The sequence below is a fragment of the Pezoporus occidentalis genome, unplaced genomic scaffold (genome assembly GCF_034315485.1).
Source record: "Pezoporus occidentalis ecotype Australia unplaced genomic scaffold, CSIRO_AGI_Poc_V1 ctg145, whole genome shotgun sequence".
Classification (NCBI taxonomy): Eukaryota; Metazoa; Chordata; class Aves; order Psittaciformes; family Psittacidae; genus Pezoporus; species Pezoporus occidentalis.
The window spans coordinates 100,655-121,929 of record NW_026913263.1 but is presented as its reverse complement, the minus strand read 5'-3'; the positions used below and the strand labels follow the sequence as shown (position 1 = coordinate 121,929).

The 21,275-nt window shown below is 64.1% G+C and overlaps 6 protein-coding genes across 11 annotated transcripts in view; 4 read left to right on the top strand and 2 right to left on the bottom strand.

Moving 5' to 3' along the window:
- DAG1 (dystroglycan 1) overlaps positions 1–2,975 on the top strand; it is a 52,570-nt gene extending 49,595 nt beyond the window's left edge. For all 5 annotated transcript variants that reach the window (XM_062610146.1, XM_062610143.1, XM_062610144.1 and 2 more), the window contains one exon: positions 110–2,975. In XM_062610146.1, the coding sequence (XP_062466130.1) occupies positions 110–2,518 (2,409 nt within the window). In that variant the 3' untranslated portion in view covers positions 2,519–2,975. The remainder of the gene's footprint in view (positions 1–109) is intronic.
- Positions 2,976–4,019: 1,044 nt separating this feature from the next.
- Positions 4,020–7,671, top strand: NICN1 (nicolin 1, tubulin polyglutamylase complex subunit). Of its 2 annotated transcripts, none has more exons than XM_062610139.1 (6): positions 4,020–4,215; positions 4,713–4,886; positions 5,331–5,444; positions 5,865–5,936; positions 7,004–7,108; positions 7,259–7,671. In XM_062610139.1, exons 1-6 carry the CDS (start codon positions 4,051–4,053, stop codon positions 7,298–7,300), a joined length of 672 nt encoding a protein of 223 aa, XP_062466123.1. In that variant the 5' UTR covers positions 4,020–4,050; the 3' UTR covers positions 7,301–7,671. The 2 variants fall into 2 exon arrangements, with proteins under 2 accessions (XP_062466123.1, XP_062466122.1); XM_062610138.1 differs by having other exon boundaries at positions 5,328–5,444.
- Positions 7,672–7,758: 87 nt separating this feature from the next.
- Positions 7,759–9,911, top strand: AMT (aminomethyltransferase). The gene is made up of 8 exons (XM_062610135.1): positions 7,759–8,109; positions 8,203–8,283; positions 8,394–8,525; positions 8,679–8,757; positions 8,876–9,021; positions 9,103–9,283; positions 9,408–9,563; positions 9,675–9,911. The coding sequence occupies exons 1-8, from the start codon at positions 7,780–7,782 to the stop codon at positions 9,851–9,853; spliced, it is 1,284 nt and encodes a 427-aa protein (XP_062466119.1). The 5' UTR covers positions 7,759–7,779; the 3' UTR covers positions 9,854–9,911.
- A 45-nt stretch (positions 9,912–9,956) lies between these two features.
- Positions 9,957–10,669, bottom strand: TCTA (T cell leukemia translocation altered; the record flags this gene model as incomplete). The annotated part of the gene is made up of 2 exons (XM_062610311.1): positions 9,957–10,058; positions 10,326–10,669. Coding segments are annotated over 2 exons (387 nt in total), but the record flags the coding sequence as incomplete, so codon positions are not given.
- Positions 10,670–10,673: 4 nt separating this feature from the next.
- UBA7 (ubiquitin like modifier activating enzyme 7) lies at positions 10,674–18,827 on the top strand. Its single transcript, XM_062610141.1, is given in 23 exon segments — positions 10,674–10,739; positions 10,813–10,978; positions 11,555–11,823; positions 12,011–12,102; positions 12,186–12,326; positions 12,425–12,522; positions 12,616–12,762; positions 12,843–13,001; positions 13,190–13,297; positions 13,378–13,458; positions 13,538–13,693; positions 13,813–13,978; positions 14,050–14,246; positions 14,324–14,547; positions 14,683–14,866; positions 14,968–15,042; positions 15,398–15,578; positions 15,749–15,858; positions 15,945–16,031; positions 16,119–16,310; positions 18,101–18,202; positions 18,273–18,373; positions 18,665–18,827. Coding segments are annotated over 23 exon segments (3,222 nt in total). The 5' UTR covers positions 10,674–10,680; the 3' UTR covers positions 18,792–18,827.
- Positions 18,828–18,894: 67 nt separating this feature from the next.
- INKA1 (inka box actin regulator 1) lies at positions 18,895–21,259 on the bottom strand. Its single transcript, XM_062610137.1, has 2 exons — positions 21,078–21,259; positions 18,895–19,811 (listed from the first exon to the last, which is right to left on the bottom strand). Exons 1-2 carry the CDS (start codon positions 21,126–21,128, stop codon positions 18,945–18,947), a joined length of 918 nt encoding a protein of 305 aa, XP_062466121.1. The 5' UTR covers positions 21,129–21,259; the 3' UTR covers positions 18,895–18,944.
- Between the last annotated feature and the right edge of the window lie 16 nt (positions 21,260–21,275).

Sequence of the window (21,275 nt, the reverse complement as noted above, 5' to 3'; positions counted from 1 at the left end):
TATGCTTCAGGTTTTTTTCTTTAATCCTTCAAATTAAGTGTCATTACTGCTAAAACCTGTGCTAATGCTGTACTTCTAAGAGCACCTTCTTCTTTTCTTCCTTTGGTAGATCTCTGAAGCTGGGAAGGACTCCTTGCCTTCCTGGTTACACTGGAACGCGGAGAGCAGCTCCCTGGAAGGGCTGCCCCTTGACACAGACAAGGGCGTCCATTACATCTCGGTGACCACGCTGCAGCCCTTCCCCAATGGGAGCTATGTGCCACAGACTGCAAACGTCTTCTCTGTTGAGGTCCACCAAGAAGACCACAACGAGCCTCAGTCAGTGCGAGCGGCCATCCAAGACACGAGTGATGCGGCACCATTTGTGTGTGGCTCGGAAGAGCCAGTCACCATCCTAACTGTCATTTTGGATGCCGACCTAACAAAAATGACACCAAAGCAGAGGATTGAACTCTTAAGCAGAATGAGAAGCTTCTCGGAGGTAGAACTTCACAACATGAAGTTGGTTCCTGTTGTAAATAACAGACTTTTTGACATGTCGGCTTTCATGGCTGGACCAGGAAATGCAAAGAAGGTGGTGGAAAACGGGGCCTTACTTTCATGGAAACTGGGATGTTCTCTGAGCCAAAACAGTGTCCCCAACATCAGCAAGGTGGAGGCTCCAGCTAAGGAAGGAACCATGTCTGCCCGCCTGGGCTACCCTGTTGTTGGCTGGCACATTGCTAACAAAAAGCCTCACCTCCCAAAGAGGATGCGGCGGCAGATCAATGCCACCCCTACGCCTCTGACTGCCATCGGGCCACCCACTACTGCCGCACAAGAGCCACCGACCAGGATTGTCCCCACCCCAACGTCACCCGCCATTGCACCTCCAACAGAGACAACGGCACCCCCGGTCCGGGAGCCCATACCGCTGCCGAGGAAGCCTACAGTCACCATCAGAACGAGAGGCCCCATCGTCCAGACACCCACTCTGGGACCCATCCAGCCAACCAGGGTAGCAGAAGGCACTGGCACGGCCACTGTGCCAATTCGCCCCACGATGCCAGGGTACGTAGAGCCCACGGCAGTGATCACACCACCCACAACCACCACCAAGAAACCAAGAGTCTCCACTCTGAAGCCAGCCACGCCATCCACCACAGATTCCTCCACAACGATGACACGAAGGCCTACTCGGAGACCCAAAACACCCCGTCCAACAAAGCCCCCCAGCACCACCAGATCCCCCATCTCCAAGCTGACAACAGCCTCGCCACCAACCCGCGTACGCACCACAGCTAGCGGGATCCCCCGGCCCTGGGAGCCAAATGAGCCACCCAAGCTGACAAACCACATTGACAGAGTCGATGCTTGGGAAGGTACTTACTTCGAGGTTAAAATACCATCGGATACCTTCTATGACAAGGAGGATACCACCACTGATAAACTGCAGCTGACCTTGAAGCTGAAGGAGCAGCAGATGATAGAGGAGAACTCGTGGGTGCAGTTCAACAGCACCAGCCAGCTCATGTACGGCATGCCCGACCACAGCCACATCGGGAAGCACGAGTACTTCATGTATGCAACTGACAAAGGTGGGCTTTTTGCGGTGGATGCTTTTGAAATCCATGTCCACAAACGCCCGCATGGGGACAAGTCACCGGTGAAGTTCAAGGCCAGGCTGGAAGGGGACCACAATGCTGTGGTAAATGACATCAATAAGAAGATCATGCTGGTAAAGAAGCTGGCTCTGGCATTCGGTGACAGGAACAGCAGCACCATCACAGTGCAGGATATTGCCAAAGGCTCCATCGTAGTGGAGTGGACGAACAACACGCTGCCCCTAGAGCCCTGCCCCCGAGAGCAGATCCGGACTTTGAGCAAAAAAATTGCGGATGACTCTGGCAGGCCGAGCCCGGGGTTCTCCAACGTCCTGCAGCCTGAGTTCAAGCCTCTGAATGTGTCGGTGGTGGGCTCTGGCAGCTGCAGGCACATCCAGTTCATCCCCGTGACAAAGGATGGAAGGGTGATCTCGGAGGCGACGCCAACGGTGGCAGCAGGCAAAGACCCCGAGAAGAGCAGCGAGGACGATGTGTACCTGCACACCGTCATCCCCGCCGTGGTGGTGGCCGCCATCCTCCTCGTGGCCGGTATCATTGCTATGATCTGCTACCGCAAGAAGAGAAAAGGAAAGCTGACCATCGAAGACCAGGCCACCTTCATAAAGAAAGGCGTGCCCATCATCTTTGCTGATGAGCTGGATGACTCAAAGCCCCCGCCATCCTCCAGCATGCCCCTCATCCTCCAGGAGGAGAAAGCCCCACTGCCCCCCCCAGAGTACCCCAACCAGAGCATGCCAGAGACCACGCCGCTTAACCAGGACACCATCGGGGAGTACACACCGCTGCGGGATGAGGACCCCAATGCACCGCCCTACCAGCCCCCCCCACCCTTCACTGCACCCATGGAAGGCAAAGGCTCCCGTCCGAAGAACATGACCCCATACAGGTCCCCGCCACCCTACGTGCCCCCTTAACGAACAGGAGGATCTTGGGGGGGGAGAAGGGGCCTCCACTCCAGCTCCACACCAGTGCTGTCTGTGGGCCGTCAGCCCCCTCGCCAGCCGGGAACACAGAACCCCAGCAGACGCTCCCTGGCTGTGCCCGCCGCACTTGTGGGACTCGGGGGGACACTTGTTTTATTTTTGCCTAACAAGCTTTGGTTTTATTTTATTCATAGAGAAACAAAAAAATCTCGGCTCAAACACGCCTTCCTGGCGGCTGGGCTTCGGGCCAGGGCCGGGCGGCGGGCAGGGAGGGGATGGGATGGGTCGGGACGGGAGGAGCAGGCAGCACTGGGGTAGCACTCTGGGTCTCCGCTGTTTGCCTTTAACACTAACTGTACTGTTTTTTCTATTCACGTGTGTCTAGCTACAGGACGTAACATGAAAGGTAGCCTAAAACAAAATAATTAAATTCAAGGGACTTTCTGAAGCCGATGGTTTTAAGTTTTTACATTTAATCTGCTGTTCCCCTAAACCGGGATGTGTAGGTTTGGGAAAGGGGAGGGCAGTGCTGTGCCGCAGGTGAGCTCCAGGGTGATAGGGGGCTGGTTAAGGAGAGACCCTGGAGGGCAGCCAGCCTCCTCCTCCTCAGAGGTGGGGATCAGCTTCTAGATTTGGGGGTTGATTCTTTTGTTTTTTAATGAAAGAAATGCTATTTTCTCTCACATCATGCAGTAGTCATCACTTGAGTCAGAGTGGCTGCGGGTACTACCTCTGGGTTCAGCACTGTGCCCAGAGGGTGAGTGGGACCCTCATGATGCAACAGCGTCTCCTCTTCCCCTCGAGTACTGGGGTTGGGGTGGCCTTTTATTGAGCAAACCGCACACCCCGAGAGGGGTTTGAGTGATGATGATGGGGGGGGTTCTCTGAGGCTGGTGCTGTCTCTTTGCCTCCGCTTTTGGGAGCGGTGCTGGAGCAGCCTCCCCAGCCCCTGGCTGCGGGTTGTGCACTTCCTCCCGGCTGCTCAGTGCCGGGATGCTGTTGGAAAAGATAAAAGGTTAAAGGGGCAGGGGGGGAAGAGAAGGGAAAAAAAGGGGGGGAGAAAAAAAAGCAGGAGAGGGTCAGTTCATAGTAAAACCATCAGCGAAGTCTCAAACCTGATTTTTTACAAGAGTTTTGATACAGCCTCCAGAAGTTTATTAAAAGAGTTAAACCCGGTGTAGCGCTGCCCGCCGTTTGTACGAGCTCGGCCCCCCGCGGCCGCCGCCTCCCTCCCTTCCCTCTCCTTCTCCTTGGCGCCGACTACGCTGGGATCCGCGCTCGTTTTCCCGGGGCGCCCTTTCGGGTCGGTTTTGCCGGGAGCACAGTTCACCTCGGCGGCACGCACGGGCGGGGGGGGTCTGCGCGCGGTGAACGGGCCCGGCCCGCCGGTAACGCGTGCGCGCTCTCCCCGCACCAGCACCGGGCGAGCGGCGCCCCCTGCTGGCGGGAGTGGGGTCCCCGCTTCCGGTCGGCATCGCCCCGGTGCCGGTCCCGCCCAGGAAGGGCGGCCGCGCGGCGCCGCCATGTCGGGAGCGGCGGGGCCGGGGCCGCCGGTGGGGCCGGGCCGCTCCCCGCTGCCCTGCGCACCCCGCCCCGCCGCCGCGCTACAGCTGAGCGGGGGCACCGAGCCCGCCCGGCCCGGGGTCGCTGTCATCGACCTGCGCTTCCCCCGCGGCGCCGCCGCCGATGTGAGTGCGGCCTGGGCCGGGACGGTACCGCTGTGGAGGGGACAGAGGGGTGCTGGGGGGAGTGGTCCCGGTGCGGGGAGGGGATGCCGGTGGCGGTGCCCGGTATTGCCAGGGACAACGCTCGTACCGGTGTTGGGCGGGATGCTAGGGGTGGGTGGCCAGGTGCCCGTGCCCGTCCCAGTAGCGGGGGAGGGGGATGCTGGTGCCGGTATGGGAGGGCACGGGCGGTGCCTTTTTTGGGGGGGTGTGTTACCGGTTCCGGTATGGGGAGTGAAGGCTCCAGTACTGGGGGGGGGCGTTTGTGCTGGTATTGGGGGGCGTTGTGCTGGTGTGGGGTGGAGTTGCCAGTGCCGATATGGGGAGGAGGCGCTGGGGTCGGTAAGGGGGTTGCTGGTGTGGGGGATACCGGCTCTGCTAAGAGGGGTGCTGGTGTGGGGGGTGCCGCTGCCGGTTTTGGAGGTGCCGGGGCGGGATCTGAGCCGCCGGTTCCACCGCAGGTACAGGAGATCGTCTTCAAGAACTTCTACACGGCGTTCCTGAGCGTGCGGGTGCAGCGGCCCGGCCCCGGCGGCTCCCGGCGCTGGGTGACCTGCCTGCGGGACATGTGCCTCATGCCCTGCCCGCACACCGAGCAGGGCGCGCAGGACTACTTCTCCCTCCACCGCAACCAGGTCGGCACGGCTGCACGGTGGCCGTGGCATCACCCGTGCTCTGGGGCTCACCCCTCTTTGCCCACCCCCCAAGGACAGCTCCCAGTCCCTAAGGCCCTGTGCTGATGTCCCACCGTGTACACCCCCAGCAGCGAGGGTCCTGGTGCTGGTCGTGCCCCTGCCACGCTCAGCCCAGACAGCCACCACGAGGTGACACTTCCCTCGGGCTCCTTCCGTTCAGGGTGGGTTGGGGTTTTTTGGAGGAAGTCTAGAGTGAAGTGTCCGTGAAGGTCAGGTTGGCCAGGGCTCGGAGCAACCTGGTCTAGTGGGAGGTGTCCCTGCCCATGGCAGGGGGTTGGAACTGAATGAGCTTTAAGGTCCCTTACAATCCCAAAAGCTGTCCCTGCGCAGCGTGGCCTGGCCAGCCCCTGTTGGTGACTGCTGTCCCCATCCTTGCCCCAGCAGATGCTGTGTGACATGGACCAGGTGACAGCAGTACGGTTCATTCTGCGGCAGCCCTCCCCAGTCTGGCTCCAGTTCACCATTGAGGAGCTGCAGATTTTCCCCCCTGGACAGAAGGTGAGCGGGTGGGAGCTGCTCTCCCCAAGTCCATGCAAGGCCACTTCTCAAGTGTTGTTCCCTGCAGCTATGGGGGCTTCAGGCTCCCTCGTGTGGACACAAGGATGTGGGTCCAAGTCCTTATCCTTTGCTGGAGCTCCTGGGGGCCAAAGGGAGGGATGGCTCCAGCCAGCCCCAGCCCTGCCTATTCCTGAGGTAGATGTTTGACAAGCAGGGCTAGAGCTGGAGGTTACTGCAACAACTCAAGGGTGGCAAACAACAACTCAAAACACAAAATTTCCTTTAATGATGGTAAAGTGTCACTTACATCCCTAGCAATATAAATATGCCGGGGCTTTGAACCACATAGCGTGCTGCATGGTGTGAGAGATGGAGATGGTATTGGGGACACCCTTATGTGACCCTCTGGATGTGTTTCAGAGCCCCCAGACGGATTTCCCCTCCTGGCTCTCCCAGCTGACCCCTCCGGAGCAGCCAGCCAGCCTGCCTGGGGTGAGTGACCTTGCTGAGGTACTGAGGGGAAGAGAGACCTGTGTGGGGTGCTGGCCATGGACCTTAGCATCCCTGGTGGGGCTGCTAGCCCCAACCCTGCCCCATTGGCTCCAGACCCCACCAGGAAGGTGCATGCTGCAGAATACATTGCCCAGCCAAAGCAGCCCATGGGCAGAGGGAGCTCACAGCTATGGTGCACGTTTACAGCTTGTGAGGCACATCTGCCTGGAAGCAGCTTCCAGTGAGCAAAATCTGGGCAGACCAAGGCACAGGGGGCAGCTGGTCTGTGAGAACCTGCAGAATCAGCCAAGAGCAGGCTGGGCCAGGAGCTGTGCCACACTGCCCAGCAGCAGCACAGCAGTTCTGCTGCTGAACTTGGGTGCTGTGGAGTTCGCATTGCATCGGTGGCAAGGGTTCTGCCAGGCCTGGCAGGACTTGGGAGCATAGATCCCTGCCCACTGTCTGCGGGGGAGGACACCCCAGTCCCTTGCTTGGATCACATCCGCCTTCTCAAGAGATGGTCCAGGGAGATGCCAGGGGCATTGGCACGAGGCACCCACCAGCACCTTGGCACTGCGGGCAGGGCTGGCCAGGGCAGAAGCAGTGCAGAGCTTCACCTCAGCCTGGGGAGCTGCTGCTGAGCCCATGGGTCCCACTTGGCCCCCATGGTGAACCAGAACCTGCAGCGGGCTTTCTGTCACCAAACCCAGAGAGCACTGCAGAGGGAAGCAGTTGGGAAACTCCAGACTGTGCAATTAGGTGTTTAATCATAAGCCAGCGCTGTGCTTTCTGTCATCCTGGGTGCCTGCCAGCAGAGGTGGGCTGTGTCGGCACCATGGCACCCAGGGATCAGGGTCACCCATGTCCTCAGCCGCCCATTTTCCTAGAGTGGGGCCCTGCTTACCCTGCATTGAGAAACCACCAGCAGGCTGGGAGCATGGGCACTATTGGATAGTGCCTGGTTCCCAGGGAGCACAGCCATCCAGCCACACCACTGCTCAAGCTTGCAGTGACTAAGCCCACCTGGCCCATTCCCACTCTGCAGCACTGTGCCTGTTTCTTTCCAGGAGCTACCTGACCCGGAGAAGGTGTCAACAGAGGTCCAGCAAATGTGGGTGCTGACAGAGGTGATCCGCACTCGCCAGGCAGCTGCCCGCATCGGGCGCTTCGACGTGAGTTCCACCACCCTGCTCACAGAGCTTCAGCCTGGCCACATTGCTGGGGGAGCCTCCTGGAGGGGCTGCTCCCGGCAGGATGGGGGTTTGGGGTGTCCCGGTAGAGGGATGGTGCAGTGCAGGGCTGACAGTTGTTCTCTTTCCCAGGTGGATGGCTGCTATGATGTCAATCTGCTTTCCTACACGTGAGCCCTGGCGGTGCTGGCCGGAGGGAGCTGCCTGCCCCGTGCCCAAGCGGACTCCAGTGCTCCCACATCGGCCTTTGTCCCTGTGGCGCTGGGGGGGGGGGGGGGGGAGTTCTGGGCCCTCCCCGTGCCCTTCCCCAGCTCCTCCTGTGCTGTCTGCCCGCGGTGAGCAGCGCTGCCGCCCCAGAGGCCCCTGAGAGCCTCTCCCAGGCCGGTGCCCTCCAGCTCCCGTCGCTCTGCCGGTCCCCGCACCCTGCGTCTGCCCCAGGCAGCAGCCCCTGGCCCTGCCTGCGCGACAAAAGGCTCCCGCGGACAAGGGGGACCGAGGAGATGCGGGCGGGGGTGCTTCCACCACCACTAAAAGCTGCTACGTTGGTCCTGCCTGTGCGTGCCTGTCTGTAGGGCGGGTGGCCGTGCCCCAGCATACCCCCAGGCCGGCGCCGGGGGGCGGGTCGGGGGCGGGTCGGGGGCCGGCCGGACTCCATGTCCCAGGCGCCCCGGGGCCGTACCGGGCTGTGCCGGGGAGGGAGGATGCTGCGGGCGGGCTGCCGCGCCGCGCTGTCCCGCCGCCCCCCGCAGGGCTCCGCGCCTCGCCGCGGGGCCGGGGAGCAGCGCCCCGGGGGGGCAGAGGCGGCGGCGGCGGGGCAGAGTCTTAAGCGGACGCCGCTGGACGCGCTGCACCGGTCCCGCGGCGGGCGGATGGTGCCGTTCGCGGGCTGGAGCCTGCCGCTGCACTACGAACAAGGCCATCTCCAGTCCCACCTGCACACCCGCCGCCGCTGCTCCCTCTTCGATGTCTCCCACATGCTGCAGGTACCCGGGTGTGTGTGTGTGTGTGTGTGTGTGTGTGTGTGTGTACTGCGGGGGTCACCCACACGGCCTCACGCCCCTCCCGGCCTATTCCAGACTCGTGTGTACGGCCAGGACCGCATCAGGTTCATGGAGAGCCTGGTGGTGGGGGACATCGCTGAGCTGAAGCCAGGACAGGTATGGGGGTACAAGGTGTCTGGCAGGGCCAGAGGGCCCTGGGCATGTCCAAGAGGGACACAGGAGGACATGAGCAGCCTGCCCGCGCTCCTGAGGGCCATGTCCCACAGGGCACCCTAACGCTGTTCACCAACGAGAGAGGCGGCATCATGGATGACCTCATTGTCACCAACACACTGGAAGATCACCTCTACGTGGTGTCCAACGCCGGCTGCGCTGACAAGGACTTGGCCATCATGAGGGTACATGGCTGCCTGAACCCCATGGGAGGGGGGAAGCGCCGTGGGAATGAGTCCTCCCACCTCCTGGGGAGATCTGTGGCTGCATGCACAGAGGCGGCTATGGCCACACATGGGGTTGGCCCCCAGGGCAGCATTGCACTGTCACCCTGGCAGGGCAGAGCAGCAGAGTTGCAGGCCACCGGCGGTGACATCCATGTGGAGGTGTTGGACAACGCTCTGCTGGCTCTGCAAGGTAGCAGGGCCCACAAGGGCCTGCCCTCCTCTGGGCCCTTGCCCAGTGGATGTCAGTGCCCTTTTCCCATCCCACCCTTCCCTGGACACTGCCATCTCCTAGACACCTGCCTCCCCAGGTCCCTCCATGGCACGGGTGCTGCAGGCGGGGCTGTCAGATGACCTAGCCAAGCTCTCCTTCATGAATAGCATCACCACAACAGTCTTTGGCGTGCCAGGCTGCCGGGTCACGCGCTGCGGCTACACTGGCGAGGATGGCGTGGAGGTACTTTGGGAGCTGCACCTGTACCGAGGCACCAAGGGAGGGGAAAGCCATGTCCCACTGACCCTGCCATGTCCCCTGCAGATCTCAGTGCCCGCAGGGCGGGCAGTGGAACTGGCTGAGCAGCTGCTGGGTGTCCCGGACGTGTGGCCGGCAGGGCTGGCAGCCAGGGACAGCCTGCGCCTGGAGGCCGGGCTCTGCCTCTATGGAAACGACATCGACGAGACCACCACACCTGCTGAGGCCGGGCTGATGTGGACCTTGGGTAGGCTGTGGCCATGGCCATTTCCTCCTTGGGGCAAGCAGAGGGGTGAGGTGTCCCCAGGTCCCCAACAGGGCAGAAGGGGACCAGGAGACATCAAAGACCCTCCCCCGTCTCTACCCCACAGGGAAGCGCCGGCGCAAAGCCATGGACTTCCCTGGCGCACAGATCATCATGGCACAAGTGAAAGAGAAGCCAAGACGCAGGCGTGTGGGGCTGACATCAGTGGGACCCCCCATACGGCCCCACATGGCCATCCTGGACCCCGAGGGCACTCCTGTGGGTGGGTGGGGCAGTGGGGCTTGTGTGGGTATAACCCCAAACTGCGCCTGTGGCAAGGGAGGGTGCTGGGTCTGCCAGCCCCTGCTCACCTCCCCTGTCCTCATGTCCGCAGGCACTGTGACCAGCGGCTGCCCCTCGCCCTCCCTGGGCAAGAACATCGCCATGGGCTACGTGGAGGCAGTGCACAGCCGGGCTGGCACTACACTCACCGTCGAGGTGCGGAAGAAGCAGCACCCGGCTCTCGTCACCAAGATGCCCTTCGTGCCCACCCAGTACTACATGGCCAAGTGAGGCCATCGCCTGCTGCGGGCACAGTGCCCCAGCCCCAATAAATGTCCCTGCCCCAGTCTCCTGTCTCCTCTGTGGTGATGGCAGCAGGTGCCAAAGCAAGGGGTGGCAGGGGAAGCACAGCGCTTTAATGGTGCAGGCAGCGCCCAGCCGTCTTGGCAGTCCTCATTCCCGGTGCGTCTTCCCTGGCTCCGTTGCCAGCCCGTCCCTGCAAGAGAGGGGCAGCATGAGCAGGGCTGGGCAGCACCCCGGCAGCGGGCAGGGCTGGCTGGGGCCGCATTTACTGGGAGCACTGGTGTGCGGATGCAGCCGCGGGGAGGGGGCGTTCGCTGGGTACGGTGGCACTACCCGGAGGACACTCGGGGGCATGCAGGGCTGGGGGGGGGTGCGGCTCACGGAGGTGCCGGGCTGGGCGGCGGGGAGGCCGCGACGCGGGGGTGAAAGCGGTCGGGGCCCGGTGTCGGTCGGGACTCACCGGGGCAGGCAGTGCCGCTCGGCAGCGCCGTTGCGTCCGGCCCGGCCTGCGGGGGAGAAGGAGTGAGCGTGGGGCCGCGCGGGCCCGGGGCTGGAGGCAGTTCCGCGGGGGCGGCGGGCGGCGGGGTCCGTCCGGTAGCAGAGCTCGGCCACCGCCTCGCCGTAGACACGCCAGGCCAGCAGCACGCCTAGCAGGCTGAGCCCCAGCCAGAGCAGCAGCAACTGGCACAGCGCGGACCGCACGTCCTGCTCTGCCCACTCGTCCGCCAGCTGCCGGCCCAGCGCACCCAGCGCCCTCCACGGCGCCTGCCAGCCCGCCGACATGGCTGCCGGGAAGCACCGCGGGCGGGGCCGGTATGGCGGGCGGGGCCGTCATGGCGGGCAGCGCCGAGGAGGGGTTGTACTCGCGGCAGCTGTGAGCAGCGGGTTCGGGGCTGGGGCTGCGGGTCCCCGCGCCTCGTGTCCCGCTGGCGGCCCGTGCCCCGCAGGTACGTGCTGGGCGGCGGCGCACGCCGGTTGTCCGGGGCAGCGGTGCTGGTGTCGGGGCTCCGCGGGACAGGAGCGCAGGTGGCAGCGGCGCTGGTGCTGGCAGGGACCGGGCGCTTCGTGTTGCACGACCGCGGAGAGGCTTCCCTAGCCGACCGAGGCCAGCAGGTACGGCGGGGCCGGGTGGGGGGGGCGGTAACAGGGACTGGTACAGGTGAGGGTCTCGGTGGTGGGAGGACGGGGGTGCCGGTATCGGGAGCAGGTGTGGGTGGGGATCCTCGTAATAGGCATGGGCAGGGGTCCTTGTAATGGGTAGGGTACAGACGAGGGTCCCAGTAATGGGTACAGGTGTGGATGGGGGTCCCCATAATGGGTCTGGGTACAGACAGGGGCCCTGGTGATGGGTACAGGTACCAGTGAGGGTCCCAATACTAGGTACTGGTGTGGGGGGAATTTCACAGTAATGGATGTAGGTGCAGCTGGGGGATCCCTGTTGCATGGGTGTGGTGTGAGGGGGCTTCCAGTACCAGATACGCGTGGTCCTGGTAAGGAATGTGGGATGGGAGGTCCCTGTCATGGCTATGGCCCATGGAGCCCCCTCATTGTCATGGGTAGGGCCCATGAGGTGTCCCGTATCACAGGTGTGGTCCTCATCACAGGGCCCCCACCAGCGTTGGCAGGGTCCTGTGGGGCATTCTGCTGTGGTGAGCAGCACCCCGAACCCGCCATATGCCCACCCCACAGTTCCTCCTGCGGGAGAGCGACATAGGGCAGAACTGAGCTGAGGCATCCCGGCGGGCCCTGGCCGAGCTGAACCCCTGCGTGGCAGTGGTGGCTTACACCGGGGAGCTGTCAGAGGCCTTCCTCACCTCCTTCCAGCAGAGCCCATTCACAGCACAGGCACACGTGGTGGTGCTGACCGAGTCCCCGCTGGAAGAGCAGATCCGCATTGGGAACTTCTGCCATGCCCAAGGCATCTGCTTCATCGTGGCTGACGCTAAGGGGCTGGTGGGGTAAGAGGTCTCTATACAGGGTCCTGCCACTGGCTCTGGGTCAACTTGACCCCAGAGTCCCCAGCCCTGCTCTGCAGCCCATCTCCCCATCCCACTGGCATGACTGCTCTGTCCAGGCAGGACCTGGCAGTGCTCAGGCAGCTTGGTGAGGTGGCTCCTCTGGCAAAACCCCATCTGTCCTGTCCAGGCAGCTGTTCTGCGACTTTGGGGAGCACTTCATCATTAATGACCCAGCAGAAGGGGAGCCGGTATGTGCTGCCGTGAAGCACATCTCCAAGGTAGGAGAACAGCTGTTGCAGGCTCCCCCAGAACACTGCTGCTTCCTCCGGGACCCCAACCTCACATCCCTTCCCCTCCTCCGGGCAACCCGGGCATAGTGACATGCACGGGGATGGAGGGCAGCTGTGGCCACCTCTTCAGTGATGGTGACCTGGTGACATTTTCTGGTGTGGAGGGGATGACGGAGCTGAACGGCCTGGAGCCTGTCCCCGTGCAAGTGATGGGTGAGCCACCAGGGAATCCTGGCTGCTCTGGCCCAGGTTTGGTAAACTTGCTGGGTTCTTGGTGGTGGCCATGACATTCATGCCCTTCTCGTCGCCAGATGCCTTCAGGCTGAAGATTGGTGACACCAGGTCCTTCTCGCGCTACCGCTGCAGGGGCCTGGTTTCGCAGGTGCGGCTGCCCCAGGTGTGCTCCTATGTAAGTGCCCCCTTGGTCCCATGGTGCTGCCACATCCTGCCATGCCCCAGCCTGGCTGACGTGCTCACCTCAGCCCTGGTGCTGTGTCGTCAGAAGCCCCTGTCCCAGGCACTGGCAGAGCCGAAGATCCAAGTGGCAAATCCTGAGGAGCTGCCGCGCAGCCGCAGCCTCCATGCTGCCTTCCAGGCCCTGCACGCTTTCTGTAAGGAGCAGGGTCGCCTGCCCCGGCCCAGGGCACCAGTGAGTCCCTGTCCTGCCCCTGCCCACCCTGCCGACTCCCACCACCCTGCCTGGGACTGCCATCACCCCTCTGCCCGCAGGTGGATGCCAAGCGGGTGCTGGAGCTGGCGTGGAGCCTGGCGGTGCAGCCTGGTCCCCTGGACGAGGACGTCGTGCGAGCCTTTGCAAGCGTCAGTGCAGGGGATCTGTGCCCTGTGGCTGCTGTTGTCGGGGCCGTGGCAGCCCAGGAGGCCCTGAAGGTGAGCGGGATGGGGTTTTCCGGGCCCTGCGGTCCCACTGGTCGTGCTCTGCAGTGTTTGGTGACCACGAGAGGGCACTTGCTGCCTGTCTGGGGACACTGGGCTGAGCAGCAAGGCTGGGCTGGTTTATGGGGACCGGGGACCCTGTTGGCCATGGAGCTGGACCAATAGGGCCCCGTTTGCCCCAGGCCATCACTGGGAAGTTCCTGCCCCTAGACCAGTGGTTGTACTTCGATGCCCTTGAGTGCCTGGCGCTGGAGGGGGTCACACAGCTGACAGAGGAGGACTGTGTCCCGGTGAGAGCACACACAGAGGGTGACTTGGGTACCAGGGTGTTGCGGCCTCCTGTGCTCACGCAGCTCCTCCGTCCCAATAGAGGGGCTCTCGCTATGATGGGCAGATTGCCGTCTTCGGGGCCGCATTCCAAGAGCTGCTGGGCCGCCAGAAGTACTTGGTGGTGAGCTGGGGTGGGCACCAGGAGAGGCTGCAGAGCAGGCAGCAGCACCTGGGGAGCTGCAGTGGCTCTGCCCCGGCAGGTGGGAGCTGGTGCTATCGGCTGCGAGCTGCTCAAAAACTTTGCCATGATGGGGCTGGCGGCCGGGCCAGAGGGGCACATCACTGTCACTGACATGGACACCGTCGCCCTCTCCAACCTCCATCGGCAGCTCCTCTACCGTTCAGCAGATGTATTGGTGAGGCACCTCGATGCGGTGGCCGAGCTCCCCCCAGAGGGCACCCTGCCTGTCCTGCTGGCCCCACTGGGCTGTGGGGTGGGGAGAGCTGCCCACCTTCTCTCTCTCTGCCTGGGCAGAAGCCAAAGTCAGTGGTGGCTGCAGCGGCTGTGCGGCGCATGAACCCCGATATCAGAGTGACAGCTCATCAGAATCAGGTGGGACCTGCCACCGAGATGCTCTACAGGGATGATTTCTTCCGGCACCTGGATGGTGTTGCCAGTGCCCTGGACACACTGGAGGCACGTGAGTGCTGAGAAGGGTAAAAGGCCCCTGGACATGCCCTCCAGCTCCCCAGCACCCCTGGCTCCCTGCAGGTGCCTACTTGGAGAGCTGCTGCTTCCGCTACCTCACGCCACTGCTGGACTCGGGTACGGAGGGACCACGGGGGAACGTACTGGCCATGGTGCCCCACCTGACCAAGCTGCTGGGGCCGGCTGCTGCCCCTGAGGATGACACCTTCCCTGTCTGCACCCTCCGGTACTTCCCTCACACCATCCAGCACACACTGCAGGTAGGCTGTGCCACACCAGCACCAGCACCCAGTGAGAAGCACCGGGACCTTTGTCTTCCTTTCCCATTTCCCAGCAGTGGGCCACGCGCAGGATATGGCCCCAGCTGCTTCCTGCTGGCAGCGCAAGCTTTACCGCTGGCCCCAGCCCCAGCATGGCCTCTCCCTCCCCCTGGGCTTCGGATGGGGGTGACGTGATTGTGGAGTCCCAGTACTCAACACCTGCTCCCCCTCCACAGTGGGCCCGTGATGAGTTTGAGGGGCTTTTCCAGCTGCCTGCGGAGCATGTCAATCACTTCATGGAGTGAGTGGGCCTGGGGGAGTGGTGCCAGGGGAGGGGCTGCCAGAGGATGGGGAGAAGGGGACAGACCACCGTGCCCCACCTGGGTGCCCTGTGGGATTGCTCCCAGGCCAGCGGCAGTGGTGCCTGGTTTTGCAGAGATCCGGCTTTCCCAGAGCAGCTGCCAACAGGGAAGGCCGTGGAGGTCCTGGAACAAGTGTGGAGGAGCCTTCAGGAGCGGCCACGGGACTGGCAGGACTGCGTTCGCTGGGCCCGCCGGCACTGGCAGAGCTGCTGCCATGATGCCGTTGCCCAGCTGCTGCACACCTTCCCCCCGGAGCATGTGAGCACAGTGCCCATGGGGCTGGCACCCCCAGCATCACCTGCCCTGCGCTGCCCACCCTGCTGCAGCATCCCAGGGCCTGACTGCCCTCTCTGTGCCAGGAAGTCAGGCCGGGTGTCCCCTTCTGGGCATGGGACAGGACCTGTCCCCATCCACTGATATTCAACCCTGACAATGTGAGTGCAAAGGGGAGCTGTGGGGTCCCTGCTGGGGACAGCGCGGGCAGGGACACAGTTGAACCTGTGCGGGGGGTACAGTGCATGCCTGACTGTGGCTGTGCTCCCCCTGCCACAGCCCACCTGGGGCTGCCAGGCCCTGGGCTGGGTCTGTCCTTGTCTCCTGGTCAGTGGAGGCATTTCTGGGAACAGCCCATGTGTGCTCTGTGTCTGGAGGAGGAGAGGCACCTCCATGTCTACCTCAGGGCAAAGCCAGGCTGCTCTGCGCAACAGTGGCAGTGCAGGCAGTCTTTGGCTGTGTGGGCTTGTGAACCACCCCAACAAGGCACTCCGTGGCCCCCACTCTGCCCCACAGGACACCCACCTGGAGTACATCATGTCTGCTGCCCACCTCTTTGCCCAGTCACACAAGATACCACCATGCAGCGACCGTGCATCCGCCCAGACTGTCCTCCGCAGTGTGGTCCTGCCACCCTTCGTGCCGCAGGAGGGATTCCAGATCCACTTCACAGAGGAGCAGGAGGAGGTGCTGGCAGGTGAGGCTCCCTGGGTCCCCCAGGACATGTCCCCAGGCTCCCAGGTCCAGCCTGGTGGTAGTGGGGCTGCAGTGCTGCTCATCCCTGCCCCAGCACTCAGACTGAGAGGGGGCATCCTGCCAAGCCCCCACAGTGCCAGGGTACCACCCCTGGGGTCCCTGTGCCCCCAGATGACAAGAGACTGGAAGAGCTCACCCGGGACCTGGGGCAGCAGTGACAGGAGCTGATAGGGGGTGAAGAAGCACAAGTGCCCCTGATGGAGCCCATCCACTTTGAGAAGGTACCCAGGGCTGTGCAGGCAGCCCTGCTCAGCCTGGGGGTTGGTGTCCCCAGGGGATGCTAATCTCCCCATACTCTTCCCCACAGGACAATGACATCCACATAGACTTTATCACAGCAGCATCGAACCTGCGTGCAGAGAGCTACAGCATCCCTGCCGCCAGCTGGCTGATGGTAAGATGGGTAACCCATGGGGATCCCTGCCTGTGCAGGGGTCCCCATCCTGTGCAGGGCAGCCAGTAACACCCCTCCTGTCCTCAGAGCAAGCAGATCACAGGGCGGATCGTGCCTGCCATCATCACCACCACAGCGGCCGTGGCTGGGCTGGCGTGCCTGGAGGTCTACAAGCTGGTGTGGGGGTGCCAGGACCTCAGTTGCTACCGCAACAGCAACTTCTCCCTGTCTGACTGCCTGCTGCTCCGCTTCCAGCCCCCGCCATCTTCTGTCTACTGGGTAGGTCTTTCTTCCCCAGGGCAGGACGGGGTCGGGGGGGGGGCACCCAGGGGTCTTGGGGTGCCCCAGTTCTCAGTGGCAGCTGATGTGGGGCCATGTCAAGGGGACCTAGGAGCAAGGCCATGCAAGAGGGACAGCCCTGGCCATGGGGCTCCAGAAATGGATTCAGGTACTGCAACAGCCTGGGCGCATTGCCAGGCAGTGAGGAACCAGCTCCTGCCTGTGTCTGCCCCCCAGAACAAAGTGGCTGCCACTGTCCCACTTGCCCCGGCTTTGGGCCCAACTGGGACACTCTGGGGTGTCCATGGGGCTGAGGCAGCCCCACTGCCCCGCAGTGGGCCCCATGATGAGCCCCACAGCCAGGGGGCCACAGCAGCTGTACACATCTGGCTTATGGAAACCAGCTGCAGCAGCCAGAGCGCAGCTGGCACCGGGCCGGGAAGGGCTGTCCGGGGGGAGCGGGGCCGGGGGTCCTGATGGCGGGGGGCCAGGCCGCAGCCGCTCTGCCAGGGGGAGAGTGGGGGCCGGGGCAGGGCCAGATTGGGACCGTCTGGGCAATAGAGGCCCCTTTGTCTGGGGGTTTATGGCGTGCGAGGCAGCCCTTCCGGCATGGCAGGAAGCGCCGATTGGAACCAGATTGGCCCGGGAGGCCCAGGGCCGGGGGCAGGAAGAGGGGGAGGGAGGCACATCCACTGCCTTACGCCAGCTCTAGCACTGCTTCAGGCTGCCCCACAGCCCCCTCACACTCCACCAGCTGCCCAGCCTGCTGCAGCGTGGCTGCCATGCCCCGGCGTTGGCACCATCCCCGGGTGGAGGATGCTGCTGGTGCTGCCCATGCCCTCAAGTCCCTGGAGAGCACCCGGCACCTCTGTGACCCTCGGCAGGATGGTTTGTGTCCGTCTGCTTAGCCATGGTGGGAGCACATGTCTCCTAGGCCTGTGTGACATGACCTGCGGTCCTGCACGGCCTGGGGAGCCCACCTGAGATGGATGCACTTTCTGGGGTGCCGGGACGGACAGTGGTGTCTCCTCTGTGCTGGGCAGTCGCTGCCCTGGTGAGGATGGGGTTAAACTCTTTCCACCCTGGTGGGATAAGTGCAGGCAGCAGAAGGTGAGAAGGCAGCAGAAGGCAGAAGGTGAGAAGGCAGCAGGAGGCAGGAGGGAAGCAGCCAGGTGTGAGCACCCCATCTCGAGAGGGGCTGTGGCCAGGGCCAGGCCGGATCTGGTGCTGCCCGCAGCTAGGGCAGATGGCAGCGCAGCTGTGCCAGACACATGGGGCTGCATCCGGCACTTGGCCCCAGGGCTGATGCCTCGCTGACCCCCTTGGGCAGGAGCTGGGCTCTGCAGGGGAGGGAGGGGGGAAGAAGGCGTGAGAAGAGGCGATTGTGTGGGGCTGGGGAACGCTTCAATGGCCCTTTGTGCATTTTTCCTGGCCTGCGGTTGGGGACAGGGACAGCCCCACACCAACCCTGGCCCTTGCAGTGATGTTGGGGTCCCTAGACCCTGGTGGTGCTGGGCAGGGGGGATGATAGCCATGCTCCTGTTGCCCCCCAGGCCCAACAATGGTAGGAGGAGGACTGTGCCCCTCCATACCCCTGGATCTCAGCAGGGCTGGGAAGACAGTTGTGTCCCCCATTGCCTCTGGACTACCATGTGTCCCTGTCCCCCTGCCTCAGACTGGTCTCCTGCTGTACCCCAGCCCTCATGCCCCATCAGTCTCTGCTTTATGGGGCTGGGGAGCCAGGATGTGGGGTGCCAGTGCTGGCTGCTACCCTGCACTCCCATTTGCAGTACTGTGGGCGGGAGTGGAGCTGCTGGGACCGGCTGGAGATACAGGCAGTCAGTGCAGACGGGGAGGAGATGACAGTCCAGAACATACTAGACTGGATGCAGGTGAGCCCTGCGTGGGACCCAGCACCCCACTGGATCACCCTGGCAGGATCCTGACACCCACCTCTTGCAGAGGACACATGGCTGGACCGTGACCATGCTCCTGCATGGTTTCACTGTACTCTATGACAGCGGGGAGAATGAAGGAATACGAGCCCTGATGCAGAAACAGAGGTAGGTGCATAGCTCTAGGCTCAGTCCTGCCCTGGGGGTGCTGCCAGACACATCTTCCTCCATCCTGAGCTGCTCCAGCTGCAGTGCAGCTCCCAGCCAGCTGCTGGATAAACATCCTGCCGGCAGCACTTCCCATGGCGGGACCCCTGCCCGGCCCCTCACTGCCGGCCCCTACATCCCCCCAGCCTGGCCAGGCGAGGTGCCCCAGAGGGTCCTAGGGCTCCCCTGGGGCACCAAGCCAGCCTAAGGGGGGGCAAAAGAGAACCCCAATACCCCCTTTCCCTGCTACAGGTTATCAGCAACCCTGGAAAATGCCGGGGAGCCACAGCAGCGGGTGCTGAAGCTGGAGTATGTGTGCGAGGAAGAGGATGCTGAGACTGAAGCTACCCGTCCCCCTCTCATGTGCTTCCTACCCTGAGGGAGGGCTGGCATCCCCGACCCCCTGCAATAAAAGCCTCAGGATGCATTGGCCCTTGAGGTGGTGTGCAGGCAGCCCCGCTCGATAAACATCGCTGCGCCCATACCGTACAAAACCAGGGTTTATTTACAGCAGAGGAGGGCACGGGCAGGGCTAAATGTAGCCAATAACGTCGTTGCAGATGATGGGCTGGCGGCTGCGGCTGTTCATGAGGGCAGTGAAGCGGTGGAAGTCCGTGGCCAGCTGGGCAATGTTGCTGTGGGACTGGTGGAAGCAGGCACCCTTGGGCTGCCCACCCAGCCCCAGCGGGCAGGAGAAACGCTTGGTGGCATCACGGCCCCCTGACCGGGCACCCTCGGCTCCACGAGGCCGGGCCATGTTGGCCAGCTTACGGCGCACGTTGCCTGAGAGGCTGAGCAGGAAGGCAGGAGGCTTGGCCAGCCGGCGGGAGGGCTCAGCACTGGCTCGGCGCCGAGGTTCAGTGCCCACCTCGGGCAGGTCCATCCAGTTCTCTACCAGGTCAGCAAAGCAGTTGTCACCCAGCACTAAGGGCTGTCGATTCCGGCTCTGTGACAGCAGCGCCACGGTCCAGTCCTGTGTGTCGGTTGGCTCCAGTGCCCGCCAGTGCTCGAGGCAGGCGTCCGAGGTGGATTTGGGGCGGATGCGGCGGGCGGGGGCGGGCGGGGGGGCGGCGGGGCCAGCCGAGAGCCGGTGTGCGCGCTGGCAGGGCAGCGGGTGCCGCCTCCGCACCGGAGCCTCTTCCTCACGCCACGTGCCTCCCGACGCCTCCGAATACCCCGAGTCGAACTCCAGGCTGCGCTCGCTGGCTGGGGGGGAGCGGGTGGCCGGGCCCCCCCCCGCCTCCTCCTCACCCCCTGCCTCCAGGCTGCAGGCTGAGTCCGCCGCCGAGCCGGGGCGCGGGGGGCATGGGGCACGGGGGGGCCCAACGACGTGATGTGGTGCTGGCCGTGTGCTGTGCATGTGCGCCCGTGGTGCTGCCCCGGCCTCCCGCTGGCACCCCTGGTGGGAAAAGGGCAGGTCAGTGCGTTTGTCCCCACTCCCTCCGGGCCAGCACTATGACCCCCATCCTGTGCCCCCTGTGCCCCCAGCCCCGAATCAGGTGGGCTTTGCTGGCAGAGCCGGGCGCGCAGCGGGGAGCAGGATGCAGGCTCCAGCTTGCCTGCAGCCCCGGGCCCCGCTTTCCTGCTGCTCCTGCGTGGAGCCAGGCGGCGTGCAGCAGCATGTCAGGTGAGCAAGCAGGCACCCAGCCCCGGCCGTGCCTGCGGGAAATGACACAGGGCCACGGCACGTAGGAGCCGGGCGCCCCACTGCCCCCCAGCTGGCCCCTCAACCCCCCCCCACCCGCGGTGGGGCGGCAGCGGGGACACCCCATGTGCAAGACCCTGCTCTGTGGCACAGGGCAGGCTGCAGCTTCGGGGCACCCATGGATGCTGGGGTGCGGCGCTCCCCCCACGCGTTGGCAGGGCCACCCCTCCCACCCTGTGCCCTCTAGCCGGGGACACCCGGCTGACGTCAGGGTGCAGCCAGGCCTGCGCCCAGGGCCAGGGACCCTCAACAGCGGCAGGGAGCGTGGGGGGCCGGAGAGCCGGGGCCCAGCGGAGTATGGCCTGACGGGGGCTGGAAGGGGCGGCTGGCTCCTGCAGCTGGGCCGCTCCTCTCTCTTGAATTCCTATTGTCTGAACCCCAAAGCAGTGTGTTACGTCCGCTTTCCTTTCTGCTCTGGAGCCACGGGAAGCCGAGCAAGCAGGAGGGATCGCTCCCCGGTAGCAGTAAACCCGTCTCCCTTGGCCGACACCAACGGAGCTGCTGGCCGGGCTGTCCCTGTCCCCGTCCCTGTCTCAGTTCCTGTCCCCCTCCCCGCTGACTGGAACCCTCCCAGCCAGCCCCACTGGCGACGTGCCACCTCTTCGGGCTGCCCTGTCCCGGCGCTGGCCGGGGACGCCGTCGCACCGGCCGATGGGGAGCCGGGCAGGCGTGCGGCAGGCCCAGGGGAGCCGGCTGGGCCACCCTGTCACCGCCTGTCCCGCAGGGCAGCCCAGCTGGGCGGCAGTGGCCGCGCAGGGGGGACCGTGCCGCTAGCACCCTGACGGCTGGACACCGCGTCCCACGGCCACCCGCGACCCCGCGGTCACCCCCGTCCCCCGCGCCGCCGCCTGGGCCTCGCCATGATGTCACTGCACTGATGTCACCGGCTACACCCTGACATCACGGAGATGCCCCGGCGGGGCTGCCCCGTCCCCTCCCGGCGCCCGCGGCAGCACTCACCCGCTCGGCGCCGAGCTGTCCCGGGCAGGTCTCCTGGCGGGCGCTGTGCATGCCCGGCCCGGCCCGGCCCGGTCCCGCTCCCTCTCCCGGTCCCTCCGGTGCCGGCGGAGGAGCAGCAGCAGCGGAGCGCGCCCGTCCCCGCCGCCTCCCGGCGCTGCCTGGGCGGTACTGCCCCGCCCCGCCGCAGCCAATGAGGCT